The following is a 21786-nucleotide window of genomic DNA, read 5'->3' on the forward strand; positions in this document are numbered from 1 at the left end:
CAAGTTGTGAACAAGCTCAGACCATAGAGGCCACATTTAGATGTCCTATCATCAATGACCAGATGTGTAAGCAAAGCCTTTAGACAATACTAGACTTCACCTTCAAGCAGTTGGAGCTGAAACTCAATGAAGAAGAGATAAGCTACCCCAACTGCAGATTTGTAAAGAAAGCAAAGGATGCCATTGTTTTAAGTCACTGAGTTTTAAGGCAATTTTTTAGACAGCCACAGTTACTAGAATAAGTATTGGGCAATAAAAACAAAACATTTACAGATATACACAACAATATAGTCAAAATTCACTGACAATACAATGTGGAGTAAACGAAGAAAGACACAAAAGAGTAGAGACTGAGTAATATTTTTATGAAAAACTAGAACATGCAAAGTTAATCTATGGTGACAGAAAATTGTATCCCTGTGACTTAAAGCTAGAGAGAAAGAGGACCGATTGGGAAGGAGTATGACATCACCTTCTGAGGTGCCAAAAAATGTCCTATATATTTAAGTGTAATTATACAATGAAATTAGATTTATAAAAATTATTCTAGGGGCTGGGGTTGTAGATCAATGGTAGAGTGCTTGCCTCGCATGTGTGAGGCCCTGGGTTCGATCCTCAGCACCACATAAAAATAAACAAAAATAAAGACATCGTGTCCATCTATAACTAAAAGAAAAAATTTTAATTATTCTGAACACACATTTAAAATCAGTGCACATTATTGTATGTATATTTTAATTTTTTTTTTTTTAAGAAGGGAGAATACCAAAGAACAAGACAATGAGAAATGGCCAACCCAGAGAGACCAAGAAAGAACATGAATCCAGATAGGAAAGCATGGCACCCTGGGGCTTTTTTACTCTGGGAAATGTTTGCTAATTTAAACAGGTTCCTGGAAGGTTAAATTATACTGAGTCATCCTTGAAGGCTAGAAAGACAAAAGATCCACCAAGGACCATCCTTTGCTTTGGAATAAGCAAAAACTGAATCCCAAAAGAAAGGATGGCTTGAAAGTAAACTAAACCAGTCCTTGCACAGATGCTCAAAACAAAAATTAAAAAAAAAAAAAAAAAATCTCAATTTAGACAAAAGTGATCCCAAGTGGCTGGCAAAAACAATGGAAAAATTCTTACCTAAATCTATAATCACTTCTAGAAATACTTTTTCAAACACAATGGCCAACACACATTCAAAGGCAAGCAGGCACACAAGGACATGAGACTCCTTGAGAAAAAGAGAGAGAGAGAGAGACACCACAAAGACAGTGACCATGCTTATTCTCTCCAAAGAGATATGTGCAATGCTTGAAAATGTTTGATGGGGAACAGAAACTTAAAAAGTGGCAGAGTATATCTGAAAACTGAAATTCTATAAATGAAAAACACAATAACTAAAATTTAAAAGATATTTAAGAACATATTTGATACAGATAAATACTAACTTGATAAGGTAGAAGACAGGCCAAAAGAAAATATCCAGGAAAAAAAAAAAAGAAAAGAAATGTAAGGATGAAAACATAATGAGAGGCAAAACAGAGATGATGCAGTGAGATGATCTAACCTTGTACAATTGAGTCCCAGAAAGATTAAACAAGAGAAATCCAATATTTGAGGAGCTGATGGTTTAGAACTTTCCAAAACTGATGTAAAACATCAAGTCACAGCATCAAAATGTTCTACATATCAAAAGCAAGAACAGAGCAAGAGAAAAAGGAGAAGAAAAAAAAAAGGAAGGAGGAGGAAGGAAGGGATGGAAAAAAGGAGAGAATCATATGAAGTCCAAAGACAAAAGGAAACTTTTTAAAACAGATTGAAAAATGGGGAGTGGAGGGCAGAGAATGAGTTACTTGGGATTTGGCAAAGGGGAGTGAAGGAGGGGCAAAGGATTAGGAAGGCTAGTAGAATGAATCTGACATTATTACCTTCTATATCTGTACAACCAGAAGAATGAGAAGTTATACTCCATTTATGTATGATGTGACAAGTGGATTTTACTGTCATGTATAACTAATTAGAACAAATTTTTAAAAACAGATGGAAAAAATAAACAGATCACCAACAAAGATGCAATAAACTGTAGATGACTTCTGAATAGGAACAGAAGAGCCAAAATATGAAATAATTTCTCCAAAAAACATGTAAATATAGATATGCATCCAATCTAGAATTGTATACCCAGTAAAATACATCCCAACTATATCGGCAAAATAAAGACATTCTCAAACAAAAAGTTCCATCACTTGATAACACTAGATTCACTCTGAGGAAAACACTAGGGGGTATTCTTCAAGCAGCAGAAGGAGTTTATTCCAGAAGGAAGGTCAGTAGTGTTGGTGGAAATGAAGAGAAAAAAACACAGTAACTGAGTAATAAGAATCTAAAACAATAGAAATATGCCTGTGGGGTTTAAAATATATATGCATTTTAAAACATGACAATCATGAAATAAGTAAAGATGGAAGAAAATTGAACTACATGTTTTTAAAGGTCTTGCATTGTCCAGAAAAAAACAGCCAAAGTCCCAATGAATATTACACTTTGATAAGTCAAGAATGCATAAGGAACTAGTGAAAGAACATACAATCCTAAGCATTAAAAAGGGAAGAAGCGGCCGGGAGGGGTGGCACACACCTATAATCCCAGCAGCTTGGGAGGCTAAGACAGGAGAATCATAAACTCAAAGCCAGCCTCAGCAAAAAGCAAAGCACCAAGCAACTCAGGAAGACCCTGTCTCTAAATAAAATACAAAACAGTGCTGGTTGAGTACCCCTGAGTTCAATCCCCAGTAACCCCCGCCCCCAGCCAAAAAATAAGAAAAAGAAAAAGGGAAGAAACACAAAAGTTACTTTTTAAAAGCAATCCAGAACAAAGCTAAAAATAAGAAAAAAATGAGCATACAACAGGTGATAGATTTCTAAAATTAATTTTTAAGAATTTCTGTCAATAGTTATTATATGCCGATTCTATCTCCACACACATAACAACCTTTATAAGTTTTAGTTTCCACATGCATTCAATTTTTCTCTATTGTGATGAGATTGTCAAATTTTTATTTCACCTTCTTATCTTACTAAATATGTTAATAAACATTAAAATGTCCAAAACCCAAACAAGAACAAAAAGCCTAGAGAGCCAACTGACTATAAATACTGCATCAATTCCATAATAAAATATTAATTTGCCAACCCTGATCTAAATAACACTACTAACTGCAAAATTAATACATTAAGAAGCACTGAAATTATATTATTTCACTTACTCATGAAAAACAGCACTCATTATTTTTAATTTACTTGCTGAATCAATGAAAAGAAACTTTCAGGATAAAATTTTAACTTTTCCTACATTCATATCAATGTCAGTAAGACATGGATGCAATGTGTACCTTTATCACAAAATAACGAAATCATCTCTACAAAGCCAAAAACACTTAACAATCAAACTCCAGAGTTAATCTAGATCTTCCATAAAAGCAAATGAAACCACCTGCATACTGGCTGTTTTTTCTTTTAGGGTGGATTGCTCTTATAGTTTTTTGAGGAGGATCAGGCATTTTAAATAAAGTAGTCTAAGCTCCTCAAAAGGAAAATGCAATCAAAATACTTTCCTGGTATCAGAATCTCTGAAAAGAAATGAATTAATATTTTATTTAATATCTAATTCCAATTTTACAGCTATAGAAACAGGTAAACTAACAGTTATAAAAGCAGACACCAAAGTGTGCAGAGAGCCATTTCCAGGTCAAGTGTGGTAAAAGTCAAGCCAACTGACTCCCTTTCCACAATGACTATGGATCAAAACTGAGCCACTTCATTCAGATTATTAGAGGATGGTACCAGGAGCCTTCTCTTATAACCAACACTGAGTACCCATATGCAGAGAGGGAACTGACCTGCCAAACATTCTCATTCAACCTGCAAAACAATCTCCTCAGCGCAGTGATTGTGTCCACACTCTATTCCCATCCTCAAAATTTTCTGTACTTGGTTTCAACTCTCCTTTTCATCCACTATCAATCCCCTTCTAGACCTTCAAGTCTTACAAATCACTTCCTCAGGGAAATCTGCCCAGACTACTCCCAAACCAATTCAGGCTGCTTAGGCTTTATAATTTTATAGTTCCTTAAGACTCATCTACTTGTTGAAAACAAAGTATCTAATACAAATTCCTGAGGTACCCAGAAGGCACTCAAAAAATATCCATTGAATAAACAAATTTAAATTTATAATTCTCCCAAATTTTACAAAGAAACAAGCTTCAAACAAGTAGTTTGTCTGAGGTGATATAATCTGGAAATGAATGGAACAGCTGAGAATCACAGTGTCCATGACAAATTCCAATGATCTAATACCTAAATATTATTTGGAAGTGTGCCAGAAGCCAAATTTCTTTCAAATTATTATTTTTTTCTGTTGACTTCCACTGTAAAAATGGGAGACACGTTTTTTTTTGGGGGGGGGGTGATTAAATCACATCTGAGAATGGAACATGCTTTTCAAAAATCACAGGGAAGGGACAAACTGTAACTTTCTGGTACTTAGTGATATGAACTGCACTTGTTACAAAACAACAATGGTTAAAGTGAAATCCCAAACAAAAACCAGAAAATGTAATCACTTTTGTGTGCACCTATGGCAGCATCTGTCTGCCTGCCTCTGCACACAATCCTGCCCAGCCACACACCCCACCCCACCCCACCCCAATTCTCAAAGCTTCAGTTTCTAGCTCTTTTGCCAGTTTGGAACTGCCCTAACACTCCTCACTTTTTTCTTTTTTGTCTTTTCTTTTTAGATATGACAGTAGAGTATATTTTGACATACATATATGGAGTATGACATTCCTGTTCCTCATAACTTTTAACCAAATTAACTTTGTGTGTTCTCAATTTGCTACTAACTTCAACTTACTGGCCTCTTTTTCATCCATCTTTACTGACTACAAAATGTAACAGCATTTTGAGGCAGATGGTAAAGATAGACCAATGCAAACTTTGCTTGGCTCTGGAGACCCAGATTGGATCTGCCATGGCTCTCTTGGTTCCTAATAACGCTTGAAGATGATCAGTCAACTAATACATGATGCCAAATCTGATATGTCTACTTACTGGCTTGTTTAACCAGGCCAGCTGTCCTCACTAATAGCTATTTGCATGACAAAACACTGCTAAAACTGGTAAAGAACTATCTTCACCAGGAGATACAAAAAAAAGAGTTTGATAGTCTAACTAAAAACAGTGCGTAGACACCAACATGATAAAGCTCAGGGCCCAAATTCTTTGTTTGGCAAATGATGCTTTTTTGAACACTTTGTAACAACTCATTAATTTTTTAAATACATAATAGGTGAAGTAAGAATTTAATTCAGGATACCTATGCTTGCAGTTAGGATCAGTTTTCCCTTAAAACCAAATTTATTCTTAGTATAATTTTTTTTTCTCTTTTGACGTATATTTTAATTGCCTATGTAGAATACGGCATAGTACCAACAACCATTTTAAGTAACGAACTACACCATGTTTACAATCTTTATTATTAAAAAATGACAAACTCAAAAATATCTTTGTTAATTTTAGGGTCTGAATAGAGATAAAAGCAAATTAACAAGTGTTCACTTAATGCTTATCCATTATTCTTATTAAAATGACTTCCTGAAAGTAAAAAAGTACTCTGACTTACTCCTGACAGAACTTCCCAGAGATTCAATCTAAGAGAGGAGTTGGCCAGAAGGACCGCAAAAGTTCTGGGCAACTCTTCTGAGCTATGAAACATTAAATATCTATCCCCCAAATTTAATTATCTTTAAAAAGGATTGATACAGAATTGAAATCATTTCCTTCCAGCAATAAAAATGTTTAAAAGTGTCCCCACTTTTTTCCATTCATGTCATATTATTTCCAAAGACTGATGGCCCCCAATTCACTCAGCCTTCCCAAGGGACAATGCATGTTCAAGTGTTCTGTTTGAAAGCATCCGCGGATTAAAGGGACGAGGATAGGAGGGAGAAAGACTCAATCCTCAACTTACACAAATGTCCACCCATCGATTTATAGACTTCTTTCATTTTCCGGCAGTAAAACACCTGCGAGTAACCGTGTAACCGTTCTCACATACTAGAAATGTCGCACCATGCTACAGTCGTGAGCTCCGAACTATTCTGCAAACTTTGCAAAGGCGCACAGATTTCCAGGCTCTCTCAATCCCTCACTCAGCCCTTCCTCCCTTGTCTGGTCCAAACAAAGTTCCGCGGCATCAAGGCAATAATTTAAAAGAACGAAGTTTGCCTGGGTCCTGCCCACTGGACTCTGGAGGAAGAGACTGAAACTTGCGAGGGAGACACGTCTCCCCGGGGACCGAAACTGGCGCGGGGGGGAGGCGGGCAGCGGGTTCCGCCTCCCCGGGGGCTAGACAGCCTGGGCCCTTCGCCAGGCCTCCTCCCCGCACGGCCCCCTCCCCGCACGCCCTCCGCCCCGCGCCCGCTGCCTGCCAATCACGCCGCAGACCCCCACAGGCCGGCCGGGGGCACCCGCGCACGTTCCCGAGCCGGCCCTTCCAGGGCTGGGCCAGCGAGCCGCAGCTGCGTCCCCTCCTCCCGGGTCCGGGAATGGCGGCGTCCGGCTCCCCGGGGCCAACTCCGAGCCCCAGGCGGGGCAGCCCAGCCAGGGAACCCGCGGCCGCCGGCCCCTCGCGGCGGCAGAGGAGGAGAGGAAGTTACCTCCGGACAGTCCCGTCGGCGGCGGCTGTGGGCAGCGGGCAGAGCGGGCGGTCCCGAGCAGCCAAGCAGGTCCGGCGCAGCGGCGGCTACCGCAGTGCCCTCCGCCCCATTGTTTCCCTTCCAAGAGGATCCCGGCGAAGCCGAGCCCGGGAACCAGGAAGTTCCCCGGCGCGACACCTCCTGCCGCCGCTATGGAAACGGCCCCCGCCTCCCAGGGCGGCTCGCCCGGGACCCCGCCTCCGCGCCGCCGGCCCCGCCCGCTTCACCGGCCGCCGCCAACCGTCGCCGCTGCGGCCGCAGCCGCCGCCATCTTGGCGCGGCCCGAGTAGCCCCTTCCCGGCGGCACGTGCGCGCCGCTCCCGCGCTCCCGCCGTGCGCGCTCTCGCCGGCAGCGGGCCGCGCGCCGGGGGCCGCAGGTGGAGGCCCCATCCCCAGACCCTCTTCTGCAGGAGGCTTGCTCTCCTAACCTCTGGCGCCCGCATTGGAGGCGAAGGACCTAGAACAGGGCTTCGAGGCATTGCACGAAAATCACAGATGTTTGCGCTTCTAGTTGGCGGTCCAGAGGATGGATGGCTGAGACCTGAGAGGCGGTCAAGTAGAGTGTGGGTCAAGGACGTGGTCTTTAGAGCCAAACTGGCTCTTTTTTTCCTTTTTGGCCCAACTACTTACTAGGCGTCAGACCTTGGACATAGTATTCAATTTTCTCTTTGCCTCAGCCTCTTCATCTGTAAAGTGGAATGATAGCCCTGCCTGCTTGGCGGGGTTGTTAGCTGGGAAAATACTTGCGTCGTTTTTCAGGAACTTAGGCAAAGTATTCACATCAGCACTACTTTAAGTAGGCTACTGTGTACCATTCTATTGGTGCTAAAAACTTCTCAAATGTTCATCTTTGTCCCGTCTTTCTCTAGGTCAGCTTTCCTTTTTTATATCGTGGAAATTGTCAAGAGTTTTAATCTCCGCAGTCATCCATTAAGAACTGCCATAAAAAGATGAATGATGTAAAATTTCCAACACTGTAATTAGCTGACAGTTAAGTGATTTATTCAATAGAAGCTAGAAAAGTTAGGGTGTGCAAATAACTAAAAGGCTTCCTGTCCTTGTTTCCAGGAACTAGAATTACTAAAGTTGGCAACAGTACTGTTGTTATTCTTTCTCTTTTCCAGTGGGTGAAAGCTGACACTAAGAAACTGGGTGCAGCCACAATATCAACAGGATGAATGAAAGGAGGAAGCAGAGGCAGACGACTCTTCCCTAGCACACAAACTTTAAGACCAGTGAATAGATTACACCTTAGATGGTCTCTACAGCCCCTTTCTCTCTCTCTCTCTCTCTCTCTCTCTCTCTCTCTCTCTCTCTCTCTCTCTCTCTGATGCTATAGTCTAAACACTTTATAAAATATGCTTGTGTGTGCAGTGCTGGGAAATGAACCCAAGGCCTTGAACTTGAAAAGCATACACTCTTCCACTGAGCTACATCCCCAACTTAAACACTTTGTAAGAAAATAAAAGTGTATTCTTCCCTTTGGATCTTCCTTCACTCGCTTAAACCAGGTTTGTGAAGATTGTTTTTTTTTATTATTATGTTTTTGTTTTTGTCTTATAATTCTAAATGTTCTTTGTCCCATCTTTCACTAATGGCACAGTTAATTTTGCCAATATGAGTTGGCAAAAAGCAGGACAGAAGTTGAAAGGGCATGCAAGGTTTTTTTCAATCCCAAATCCTCTCCAAAAGTTATGGAATTCTCAGGTTAGTAGTCACCCAGGTTAAGATAGTATCAATTTCTACTTATAGAGCTTTGTGGCCTATGCTGCACCCAATAGATTGCTATGCACAGGAAGGCCCTCAGTAAATGTTTATTGAATTACATTGCTGTTTGAGCTCCCATCATGTAAGGACACCTTGTAAACCACAGAGATGCTCATGAGATGTCACTCAAAGGACATCATTGCAAACACAAGAACTCCAAGTCACTAGTTTATGGGATTTTGGACAGACAACCCTTGTCACAGGCTTATTGGCAAAATGAACTAGAAATTTCAGGTGCTTTTCCATAAATTATATGAGTAATTCTAAAAACACTCTATATTACACTTAATTATGAGCACCATTGGCTCAATTTTATTGTAGCTCTCTGATTGTATAGTATTATTGCAGTTCAAGAATTCCCACATTTTTTCCCTAGTCAGTGTCAATACCCAGTCACCTCAATATAAAATCTGTTCTGTTCTTCAGTAAACCTCCAAGTGTTTGCCAAAATTTTTATTATTGAGTGTCTTGGAAGTATCATTGAACAATAAGCATGAATCTTTTAAAATATTTGTTTAGTTGTAGGTAGATACAATACCTTTATTTTATTTTTATGTAGTACTGAGGATCAAACCCAGTGCCTCATACATGCTAGGCAAGTGCTCTACCACTGAGTCACAACCCCAGCCCAAGTGTGAATTTTTGTCTCCTCTTTACTACTGTATCCCTAGTGTAGCGCTTAACACTTGGTAGACATATAGTATGCCTAGGTCATGTGCTTAACCTTGGCAATATGCCTATTTAATATCTGTGGAATACAGAATTTATGTCAATAATTATAAAGGAAATAAAGACAGAACCATTTTACAAAATTTTCTAAAAGAGTAATGATAGTAGGTATAAAAGCATCCAGAGTATATGTACAAAGTAATGGTAACTGGATTTCACTGAAAATTGACAAAAATAAGTAGACTTGAGCCTTACAGTAGGAGTTTGTCAACCCTTACTCTAAATAATTACAGTACATTCACTTCAAGATTATATTGAATCCAAAATAACATACTATATACTAAAATGCAGCTGAGTGTGCATAAGTGACATATGCCTATAATCCACATGACTTGGGAGGCTGAGGCAGGAGGATCACAAGTTTGAGACCAGCATCAGCAATTTAGTGAGAAAATATAAAATAAAAGTTAAAAAAAAAGGGCTGGGGATATAGTTCAGTGGTAGAATGCCTGGGTTCAATTTAAAAAAAAAAAAAACCCTCAAAAAACAAAAATAAAGAATATATATATATACTGAAATGCCTTTCAGCTAAAGGTAAAAACTTGATATCAATAAAATACCAAAAAAAGATATAATTTAACAGTTTGTGTTTCTAATTAAAATTTTTTATAATTACCAGCTTTTTAGAATTACCCCCCTTGGGCTGGGGATGTGACTCAAGCGGTAGCACACTCGCCTGGCATGCATGCGGCCCGGGTTTGATCCTCAGCACCACATACAAAGATGTTGTGTCCGCTGAAAACTAAAAAATAAATATTAAAAAAATTCTCTTTTAAAAAAAATACAATTATCTCCCTTATAATAGAGTAAGAGAAATTGATATTTTCATTTCATTCACTTTTGAAAAAGTTATATGTTATGCTAACAATACTTACAATGTTGCCAAAGATAAAAGTATATATTTAAATCCCCTACAAGATACCACAATAACTAAGGCCAGTTTGTGGTGAAAACATAAAAACATAGAACATAGAGGGAATAAAACTTTCAAAGCAAATTATCCATCCTCCACTCTCATCTTCAAAATATGGATGAAAGGGTCATCGAGTCTCTTGTAAATTGAAGCTTTGCAGTGTGAATCCATGGCAATATGAGCCATTTAATTTTTTTGAGAGGGTAAGCAGCTAGTTCCCTAAGTGGGGGTGGGGTTTGGAAGAAGGCTGTGGAAAAGCCTTACAATGCAAATATTTATACTCACCAGCCACTTTAATTTTTAAATTTTTATAAAAAGCCAATATTCTTATATTGATTGGAAAAGTCAGTTCCAATAACAGTGCATATAATTATTCTTCATGGGTGAAAATAAAAACAGATGAGTCAACATCTGTGCACTCAATGTAAGTAAAAAATCAATGGGCAATCAACAACTACATCCACACAGCTCATATTTTTTAAAAAAGTTATCCTTCAGTTTAAAAGTGAAATTGTTGATTGGAGAGCAAAGAAGAATCCACAAAAGGATGGTGAACTTTATAAAATCACATGCAAGATTTTTTATACATAGTTCACTTATATTAATCTGAGATTGTCTTATTTAGTGGTGTTCTCAATTTTGTCTGTCTCCTTGTCTTAAAACTGTACATGCCAGGAGACTGGGGAACTTGACTGTCTTCTGCTATATTTGATTCCTTGGTCCTAACTAGTGTCTAAACAGAATCAGTTCCCTATAAATATCATAGAAAGAAGGAAAAAGAAAGAAAGAAAGAACGATTGAAAGAAGGAAGGGACACAGAGATGAAAATATTCAGATTTTCTGGAAAGAAGTTTATAATTTTTTCACTTGCACAAAGGGGTCTGTGACTAAAAAATAATAATTCAGAAATGACTGGTTTTCAACTACAAGACTGTCTCTTATTACCTCCTTTGCTTTTCTGCTCAGAAGTCATCGTGTTCCTTGTTACATGACAAAATGGTTATCATGGTTTGCCAAAAATCTCTAAAGATGCCATATCATTTGAAAAGTGTCTCATTATGTCTTTATAGTTTTAGAGAATTTCTTTTGCCTTCTCAACTTGTAGTTGTCATACTTCAACCATCCCTTCAGCCACCTCAGATCTCATGCCATTTGTTTTGTCTTTTTGTCTCTTCAAGCAGAAATGTATTTAAAAAGTATCATAAGATGTTGAAAAAACAAAGTACAATTTCATTGCACTTTTCTCTCCATTTTAGGATGATAAATTTTGTCTCCATGTATTTGGTTTTTTTTAATGACTTTTAAACTCTTGTACACATAAATCTATATAAATTGTGTGGTAGCAGTTTTCACAGATGGCCTTCCAATGAATGGTCCATCCCAATATTCATAACCTCTTATCTCTTATGTCAAAATATATATGTATGTGTGTGTGTATGTATGTGTGTATATATATATATATATATATCATCCTTGGACCTTTATTTTATTTATTTATATGTGGTGCCAAGAATCAAACCCAGTGCCTCACACATGCTAGGCAAGTACCTTACCACTGAGCAACAACCCCAGCCCATGTCATCCTTCTTTTAAATCTGGGCAGGCCCTATGACTCACTTTGACCCCCCCCCCGAAAAAAAAAAAAAAAGATTCCAGTGAAAATGATGCTGAGTTATTTCTAAGGCTGGATGTATTTTGCAGCTTCTACCTGGTGTCTGGAATTCTTAGTGCAATCCCACAGAGACTCAGACACTATGCTGAGAGAAGCCCAAGCCACACAGAGGACATATATACATGGACAACTTCAGCTGAGCCAACATCCACCGCTAGACATGTGGGCAAGGCATTTTGAGTGGGCAGCACAGTCAGTCCTTCAGATGTCTGGAGCACCAACTGTCTGACCCCATGGGAAACCCCAAGTGAGGACATCTCAAGTGAGCCCAGTCAACCTAGGGAACCATAAGAAATATAATAAATCATTGTCTTAAGCTTTTGAGTTCAGTGTGGTTTGTTACACATGTATGGATAATTGGCATGAGTTGATTAAAAATGAAGTACTAAAGCATAACTCTATTTTAGCTAAGAGAGCACAAGTTCAAAGCCAGCCCTAGCAACTTAGTGAGGCCCTCAGAAAGTTAGCAAGACCCTGTCTCAAAAAAATAAAAAGGGCTGGGGATGTGGCTCAGTGGTTAAGCGCCCTGGATTCCATCTCCAGTTACAAAAACAAAAACAAACAACAACAACAACAAAAATGCTGTGTTCAAAGGTCAAGTTATGGGAGATCAGAGTGAACTATAGGATCCTAAGGTATTCAAGGATATGTGTTTTTATTGTGAAGTTTCTAATTTTGTCTGGTTCTTTGCTTTGAAGTAGGGTAATATATGCGGCTTTGTGAAATGACATAATGACCTCCATCAAAGTCAATACACAGTACCTGTAATTACATTTGACTTAGACATGAAATAAGTCCTTGCTCATGTACTTTAACTAAAAAGGGAAAGAAGTAGGGGACTCAAGCAGCCAGACTAAAGGCTCCATAAGAATAAGACAATAGAGGAAAAAATATATTTTTAATCTACTCAGATTTTTATATTTGCTAATACTTTATGAAAATGGCAAATTTTCAATTCCTAATTGGCAATTTAGAAATAAATCCACAAATCTCTGAAAACTGAAAGATTTTTCCATAAGTTTCTCACCTAAACTACTTTGATGACAACTGAACTTTCCTTTGCTATTTATGGTCTTTATCTTATTTAATATAAGCATGCATTTTGCTGCAGATTTCCGTGTATTTGATTACAAAATGTCCCAGATCCCATATGTGGAGCCCCATAAGTAAGATGTGGTACATATGCTGTGTTGACCTTCTAAAAATCAGCACTCCTGAATTCTATGACCTGAATTTTGACCTCAGGGGACGTTAACATAAACCTGAACTGTGTTGTGGGGGAGAGTAATCAGGCACTGTCTAGAGTCCAACCTCCTGAGTTCAAATCTGAGCTCTGGAACTTGCTAACTCTGAGCCTTGGGTTGGTTGTATCACTTACCTTGGTTTATTACTCTTCAAAATGGTAAGAATAATAGGAACTACCTCATAAGGTCCTCTCAGAGCAATGAGATGATGCATGTAAAGTGCTGAGCCCAGTGACAATTAATAAGCACTCAAACAACATCAACTATTATTGAATTATCACTAAAATGCCAGGTTTTTTTTTTCCCCTAGGAAATCAACAATATTTTTAGTGAGGATTCAGTCTGGAAAAAGGAAGAAAGATATCTAATATAGGAATTCCGATGTGAAAAATCTCTGGGAAGAGAAGATAGGTGAAGGTCAAGAGGCACCACCACCAACTTTCATCAGACGTGGACCCAGTGCCAGGAAGCTGCTGCACCAGAGATGAGATGGAGTAGATGACAGATAATAACTGCCCATTTCAACAACGTGTCACTGCCCTACAGTTCAGAATCCAGGGACTGTTAGGGCCACTCTTTAGAAGTTAGTCTCACTGCTTTCATGTCTGCCTCTGCTGCTGCAGAATGACATGTTCCCAGTGCCCTCTAGGTCCCGTGAGTGCTCCTCCCTGGCACAACGAACATCTTACAGAACTCTGCTGCCAAGGGATTCTGGGAAACAGTTCCAGGGCACCCAGCCTTTGTTAAACATATAATATCCAAAACAGTGAATAATGCTAATTTACATTGGTACAGCACTTTCCATAAAATCTGGGTGAGATAAGCACGAAATGAAACTAAGAGGAGCATGGTGATGTGTTCAGGGCTGCATGCACAGGTAGCAAGAGGCTCAGGGCCTCACATTCAAAACCTGGAATGTGTTTTATGCCAGTGCGTCCTATTTAATAGTCTGAGTTCCACTTTTCCCCTAGATCCTCATATTATTTCTATTATTATTTGCTTATTGCTTTTTTTTACATTGACTCCCATTTCTATGTAAATTAATTCAAAGAGGAAATTTTGTATCACTATCTGAAGTATAATGCAAAAATACCAAAATGGAAAACAGGTGTTCAATAACAAAGGGGAGAGTAAATATGAAACCACTGAAAACCAGTGATATTAAAATCAGTTAATAGAGGGCTGTGAGACTGAAGCCTGGTCTGCCACCATGAACCTGTTTTCTGACTCTATGGATTTACCCTGAATATTTCATATAAATGGAATTATGTGTGAACTTTTATATGTGTCTTCTTCTACTGAGCACAAAGTTTCTGAGGTCCATAGACTCAATAACTACATTTCTTTTTGTGGCTACACAATATTCCATTGTATGTATACAGTATAATTTGTTTATCTATCTTATTGATAATCATGTTGATAAACAAATCATCTATCATCATGTTGATGATCATTCAGGTTTCTCCACCTTTTCGCTCTCATGAACAATGCTGCTCTGACTTTGTGGCCACGTACTTGTTCAGGTACCAATTTTCAAATTATCTTAGGAGTGGAACTATTGGGGTATGTGGTAATTCGCTGTCTGAGTTTTTAAGGAAGCACCAAACCTGCACCAAACCGCTGTCACAGTGGCTGAATCATTTTACATCCCCACCAACAGTGCACAAGCTTTCCAATTTCACCACACTCCTGATAAACACTTATTTTCTGTTTTTAAATCACAGTAATGGAGTTGGGTTTTTTCTACTCTGGGGGTGGTATGGTTCTCAAATAAAAAACTGGGGAAGCAACAAAGAGAAGAGTCATCCTTGTCTGTGCAAAGTAGTCTCTAGTGGTTTTAATTTACATTTCCCTAATAAATAACAAGGTTGAGCACTTGTCCATGGGCATATTGGCCATTCATATAATTTCTTTGGAAAAATGTCTATTCAAGCCTTTGCTTGTTTTTAAATTGGGTTGTTTGATTCTTTATTGAGTGTAAAAGTTCTGTATAGATTCTGACTCTTATCATATACATGTTTCATGAGTATTTTGCTCCCATTCTGTAGCTTATTGTTTCACTTTATTGATAATGTCCTTCGACACAAAAACATTTTAAATTTTGATCAAGTCTGCTATTGTGCTTTTAGTGTCATCTATTTGCCAAATGCAAGGTCATGAATACTTATCCCTATGTTTTCATTTAAGTTTTATGATTTTGGCTCTTATATTTACATAAGAATTTTAAATTATACTATAAAATTTCCATAGAAATAAGGCAAATCCTCTGACCCAGATTAACTCTATAACTACTGAAATTTACCTAACCTTGAAAGATTCATTTGTTTTTGTTATCTACAGGTTTGTTTAGGCAACAGTGTGGACAAGTCACTATATGAGATGCTATAGCAATCTATGAACATGTGTATGGTTATTCACATCATACATCACTCCCACGTACTAACAGGAAGTTTGCAGAAAGTGCTACAAGAAGGTACTGAGGATAGAAACTGAACTGCCTGTTTATGAGAAGAAGGGCAATACCTTTGCAAATAATAACAACAATAAACCCTCAAATGGCCTCAATAATAAAGATGATTGGTTGGTGCACATCACTGAAAGCCTCCTAGGAGAGGGCCCTGTGGGGCTCTGATATTGTCAAGCACTCGCTTCTTTTTCTGCCTCCCACTGTGTCAGTTCCATCCATCCAAGGTGGCTGCCACAGTTTCCAGGGGTGTGTCTCCTCATCTCATTCAAAAATGAGAAAGTGAGCAACCTGCAGCAAAGGTTTGTCTCTGTTGCAGGCTCTGGTATGATCGAATCACATACCCATCCCTGAATCAACATCTCTGGCAGGACATGGGTTTACTATAATGATAACGGTTCTCTTCCTCTTTAAATCACAGTAATGGAGTTGGGTTTCTTCCACTCTCGGAGTGGTATGGTTCTCAAATAAAAAACTGGGGAAGCAACAAAGAGAAGAGTAAAGAATATGGGGGATCAATCATAATGTTCACCAAGGTGATCCCAGGGAAGTCGTAACAGAGGAGATGACACACCTGCTCAGAAGGACTCAAATAGGAGAAGAGTGTACAGATCCATTTTATAAAAATAAAAAGTGACCATTTCAACTGGACCACTGGTGTCAGATGAAAATCCTAGGGGGTAACTTGAGAGCATATCATGGAGAATTTCAAATGCCTGACTAAGGAGTTTAGATTTAACTCACTAGGCAGCAAATCAAAAAAGAATGCAACTAAATTCCCAGGGGAAAAACATCTTTAAAACTCTTGAAAGAATTTTTTTTTTTTTTTAAGAATTCACTTAGTGCTGGATCTGGGTTTTGATAAGCTATATGTGTATATGGGAATTCATTCATCTACTCACTCAATCGACAGATATTCATTGAGTATCTAATGTGTTCGAGGCACTGTACAGGCAGTGGCTGGTGGTGATTCAGTGGTGACTAAAACAGTGAGGTCGTCACCCTCATGGACATTGTAGAACAATGGAGAGCCATAATATGTCATTACATGCTGATGTCTCATCGACCTTTATAAATACCGTAGTTAAATTCTGGGGTGGAACATGGTACATTGACCGAATCACTGACCAGTAGTCAGTGGAAAGCCAAAAAAGAAAGCACCCAAACCACTCAACAAACCTGACCTCTGCAGCTCACAGACCAATTATTTCAATGTCCCTAAATCCCTCAATGAAATAATCCATGCTGTTCTGAGTTTTCTGAGTCTAGTTGATATTTTATCACAGAGATGTCATTCTTCAGCCCAAATTGGATTAAGCAATATAATGAGCTGTGATTATTTGGATCTGGACTGTCCCCCACAGGGTCATGTGTTGAAGGCTGTGTCCCCAGTGGGTGGTGCCAACTTTAGGAGGTGGGGCCTAGCTGGAAGAAGTAGAGCACTGGAAATGTGCCCCTGGAAGGATTATTTTATCCCCTCACCTCTCTCTCCCCCTCCTTCCCTCTGTCTTTCTTTCCTTCTCCCTCCCTCCCTCTCCTTCTCCTCCTCTCCCCCTCCCCCTCCCCTTCCTTCTCCCTGTCCCTGTCCCTCCCCTCCCACTCCTCTCCGCTGCCTCCCTCTCTTGTGAGCAACTCTGCTCTGCCACATGGTCCCCTCCACCCTGCTGTTCTGCCTCACCATAGGCCCATAGCAATAGGACAGGCAACCATGAACTAAAACAAACCTTTTCTCCCTTAAATTTACTTTCTCAGGTAGTTTGTCACAGCAATGGAAAGCTGACTAACACATGAGCTAATCTCAAGGTTTTAATTACCTCAAGCTCAATGTAGCCAATTTAAAAATAAATGACTTTGGCTTCACCTCAATTCTAGACCCAATTATTGTCATGTTAAAATCAAAGCAGAGATTGGATGATTGTTAAATTCCTCGTAACATACTCCAAAGTTTCCTTCTTTCCTTTCCCCACCTCCCTCTTTGACTTTCAACAAGTCCCTACCAAGAACACAAGAGGCAGGACTTGAGTGGAACATCTACAATCACCCACTATTCTGTGTCACTCCCTTGTTCCCTATGGAACCTGCATCCAGAAGCATAAATTTTAAATTAAAACAGTTATATTCCCAACCTAGAAAATGTAGCTTTGCATTTGTTTAAGGAATGAAATTGCTCATCTTCAGCTGGCAACTGGAAGGCAGGATCTGAAAACTAACAAAAAGGGGGGGGGATTTATTAGTTAAGTCAATTTTGATTAAGCCCCTAGATTTGCCAATATTATGTTACACACTACAATATTGGTCCCAAGCAATATTCATGGTTCCTACCCTTACAGAATATAGTCTGTTAATTTGTAGACTCTGATTCAACAAGTCCAGGGAGGTGCCTTTGTGTGACATTGTGTGAAGTGCCCAGGTGATGCTGATGAAGCAGGTTTGATCCCCAGCTATTCAGCAATTTCACTCCAAGTAATAACAATAATCACCGCTTTGTCAACCTGTCTGGATATATAATATATAATGCTACCTATACTCCAAAAGAAAACACCAGGCCTCCCCCAAAATCCATGACAAGGAAGTTCACACACAAAAACTCACATGAAATACAAATGATCGATAGGTATCTGCTCAGCTTCATATGTCATCAAATAAATCTAAATTGAGGCCATTAGAATATAATTATTTACCTATCACAGTGTCAAAGATTTCTAAAATGGGTTAACCATTGTGCCTGAAGATGACAATAATGTACACTTAAAACACTGAAGAGGGCAGATCTGAGGTTAAAATATTCTTACCACAATAAAATTACAAATAAAGCTCATCAGATATTTTTTAAAGGTGCTTAACACTAAGAATGTGCCAAAAATATGGTGACACAGACATTTCCATTGTTGCTGGCAGGGGTGTAAATTGGTAGAATTTAACTAAAGGGCATTTGGCAATATGTATTAGATTTTACAGTGTAAATGATTTGGTTATTTAATTTCTAGAAGTATTTCAGAAGAGGATAATATGAAAAGAGCCCGATGATCTATATATATGCCTGTTTGCCATAGCTTTGTTTACAATATTTTTAAAAAATCAGAAGGAACTTAACTGTTCATAAAGGATTGGTTAGAGTCATCTGTCTAATGGAAAGCTTTTCCATTAAAATTGTCTCCATACCAGGGCTGCAGAGATACCTCAGTGGTACAGCACATACTTAGCATACATGATCCCTAGCACCACCCCCCCCCCAAAAAGTTCATATGTATGTAGTAACAATGGAAATATACTCTTAATTGACTTTTAAAACTATATCTATGTATAATCTATTTCTAAATAAAGTATAATATATATTTACTTATTTATTATACATGAAGTATAATAAATATTTAAATAAATCAAGTATATATGATACATAGACCAGATTGATTTGTAAGGAAATTACTGAAAATGTTAACAATGGTAGTGATAATTTCGGAATAATGACTGCTGGAAGTTTTATTCTCTTTCTACATTTTTATATTTTCCAGTTTACAGTGATCATGTATTATCTCCAAAATCCCCCTTCCCTCCTTTTATTTTATTTACTTATTTTTTGTGGTGCTGGGGATTGAACCCAGGACCTTGTGCCTGGAAAGCAAGCACCAACAGAGCTATATCCCCAGCCCCTCTCCTTTTATTTTTAGTAATAAACCTCCACACCTGTGACACTGATTTGCATGAGAATTCACACTGAAGGAACAATTCAGTGAGGAAGTTTGTTACTATTTGGAGAAGAAAGCAGAAGAAAGAGATGGCCTTGGTCCAATCTGCATGCCAGGCCCAAAACTAGCTTTGCACCTAAATGCAAGACAGGTTGCAAGCAAGGATAGAAAGAGATGCTTTCTCTGAGGATACAGTGAGATGTAGAGGGAGGCATAAGCAGCATTACCTCTGTGCCCAGTTAGGGCTTTACACACGGCACAAAGAAGGGGGAAGAACTGTTCTCAATTCAGAGCAGCAGGAAGAAACAGCAAGGACCTAAGGGAATGCTGCCCATCGTGGCCCTTTGAAGGGAAAACAAAAGTGTTCCTGACACATGTCAAGAAAGAATTCACTGGTGCATTAGCAAGGGCAGTCATGATAGAGAGGCAAAGTCAGGTTGGGAAGGGCTGAATTGACAGAGGCCGCAGGGGAGGCTAAGTGTGCAGTGAAGGCTTGCCAAAGTGGGAAACAGAACAGAAGAGCGAGTTTCACCACTGACCAAAGCATCCAGGAGCAGGAGAGGTCAAAGATGGAGGGAGCTTTTCTCATCCCACCAGGTTCTAATTTGATCTCCTCCACACCATGGCTTTAACTACGATTGTATGGAATCATCCAACTGCCACAGCTGGTGCCGCAGCCCAAACAGACAATAAAAATGTGCTAAATGGATGAAACTTTCAGCTGACCTTCAGATCCACGTGATTGATCCATCTTCTGGATCTCAGTGATGCCTCCGATGCTAACCTGATCTCACACACACACCATTTTTCTTAGGTGTTCATTCTCTCGGTAAAACATCACTGCCACCCACTTGCTTGCCCACACTGCCCACCTAGGCATCCTCTGGAGTACCTCCCTCTCATCTGTCCCCATGTCCAACAAGTCAACAGTTATAGGTGCTGTCTCCAGATAGTTTTGAGGCTATTCCTTCCTCATCAATCCCACCACCACTGTCTCTCTTCACTTCTCACTTGGATTGCTACAAATCCTTCCTCTCTCCCTCTCCAATCTGTTCTTCACTCTGCCATGCAGAGCTGCACCTCACTTTGTTAGCAGCATGAATTTCCTAACCTTTACACCCAACCATGTCATTGAGCAGCCCATTCAGAGCTTCAAAATAAAGTCCATGGTAAGAACTTAGTAAATAAGCCAAGCATGGGAGCACATGCCTGTAATCACAGTGGCTCTGGAGGCTGAGGCAGGAGGATCACAAGGTCAAAGCCAGCCTCAGCAACTTAACAAGGCCCTAAGCAACTTAATGAGACCCTGTTTCAAAATTACAACAAAATAAAACATAAAGGACTGGGGCGATATCACTTGGTGGTTAAGAGTTCCTGAGTTTAAGCCCTGGTACCAAAAAAAAAAAAAAAGAAAAGAAAAAAACAGAACTCAATAATTAGCTGACTAGATAAATGAACAATTAAACTTTAGAGCAAGATGGCCATCCTTTCCCAATGCAGAATAACTTTGAGCTAATCATTCTTTATTTTAATAACCTAATTCCTGTTGTTCTCCAGAAAAAAAACTCAAAACAGGTGTCTCCTGCCCATTAGTGTTTTTTTTCAGATTATGCAACACATTAAATGTTCATATTTTCACCATCTGGCAAGAAGAGGCTCCAGAGGGCAATTAGTATGTATTATATGATCACTGGTATTATTTTATAGAATTTATGGAGGACCCACAGTACCTAACAGTGTGAAAAAGCATTTTTAATGTGGAAAAATAAAAGACAGCTATGGTAATTATCTATCATCTATTTACTTTGCTGCCTTGAAGATACTAAGACAAACTATGCAATAATTCATTTCCAAATAAGAGGAGGAACAAAATCAGTACTGAGGGACAACTAATAGAGTTTTGAGCAAGCTGTGCAGAGCAATTTGATTTTCTTCTGTGATAAAGTGGCAGGCTGTGCTGCCAGGAAGAAGTAAGAGCTCCCATCAACAATCTCCAATAAAGACTCCAATGTGACATTATTGTCAATAAGCTGGGAAGACGCAGTCCAGTTGAAGAATGGCTAGTTTGAGATATATGTGTGATACCAGCATCGAGTCATTTCTCAAAGAATAGTAAAAATACTCTTTTCAAAAAGAAAATATTAAGATCCACCTTTTTCAATGTTGCAAAATCTAGAACAAAGAAGCAAATCAGTACAGAAACCCTCCTTCAATGGACTAGAATATAACAAAATTTGCCCTGATAGACAGACATAAAATAGTCGTTGATGTTATAGATAAGGCTAATTGGTAACCCTGGACACTGTGATCTTATTTGTATGATGTATAAACTGTATCTTTAGAATAAATGGTGCATATACAAATAAAATTATTAATAAGACATAATGATGTTGAGGTTGAAAAGAATGTCAAAGTTTATTTCAGCAATGTTGAAACCCGTGTTTTTAATCTTGGAGTAACAGCTATCATTCCTTAAAAAATAATAAAAAAAAAGTATTTAAGGAAAATATATGGACCACAATTTTTAAAATAAGCAGGTATTAATGTGTGTATACATGTGCA

General features: G+C 38.9%; 2 protein-coding genes across 2 annotated transcripts in view; one reads left to right on the forward strand and one right to left on the reverse strand.

The window, feature by feature from the left end:
* Usp6nl (USP6 N-terminal like) overlaps positions 1 to 6851 on the reverse strand; it is a 169208-nt gene extending 162357 nt beyond the window's left edge. The window contains exon 1 of the mRNA XM_013356412.4: positions 6711 to 6851. The gene's annotated coding sequence lies outside the window, so the exon portion shown is untranslated. The remainder of the gene's footprint in view (positions 1 to 6710) is intronic.
* Positions 6478 to 8246, forward strand: LOC144367340 (uncharacterized). Its single transcript, XM_078023220.1, has 2 exons — positions 6478 to 7312; positions 7874 to 8246. Exons 1-2 carry the CDS (start codon positions 6600 to 6602, stop codon positions 7878 to 7880), a joined length of 720 nt encoding a protein of 239 aa, XP_077879346.1. The 5' UTR covers positions 6478 to 6599; the 3' UTR covers positions 7881 to 8246.
* Positions 8247 to 21786: the final 13540 nt, after the last annotated feature.

Source organism: Ictidomys tridecemlineatus, chromosome 10 (assembly GCF_052094955.1).
Source record: "Ictidomys tridecemlineatus isolate mIctTri1 chromosome 10, mIctTri1.hap1, whole genome shotgun sequence".
Lineage (NCBI taxonomy): Eukaryota > Metazoa > Chordata > Mammalia > Rodentia > Sciuridae > Ictidomys > Ictidomys tridecemlineatus.

Bases quoted from the DNA above. Each gene is read 5' to 3' on its own strand.
- LOC144367340 (XM_078023220.1), top strand. From the start codon at position 6,600: ATGGCGGCGTCCGGCTCCCCGGGGCCAACTCCGAGCCCCAGGCGGGGC.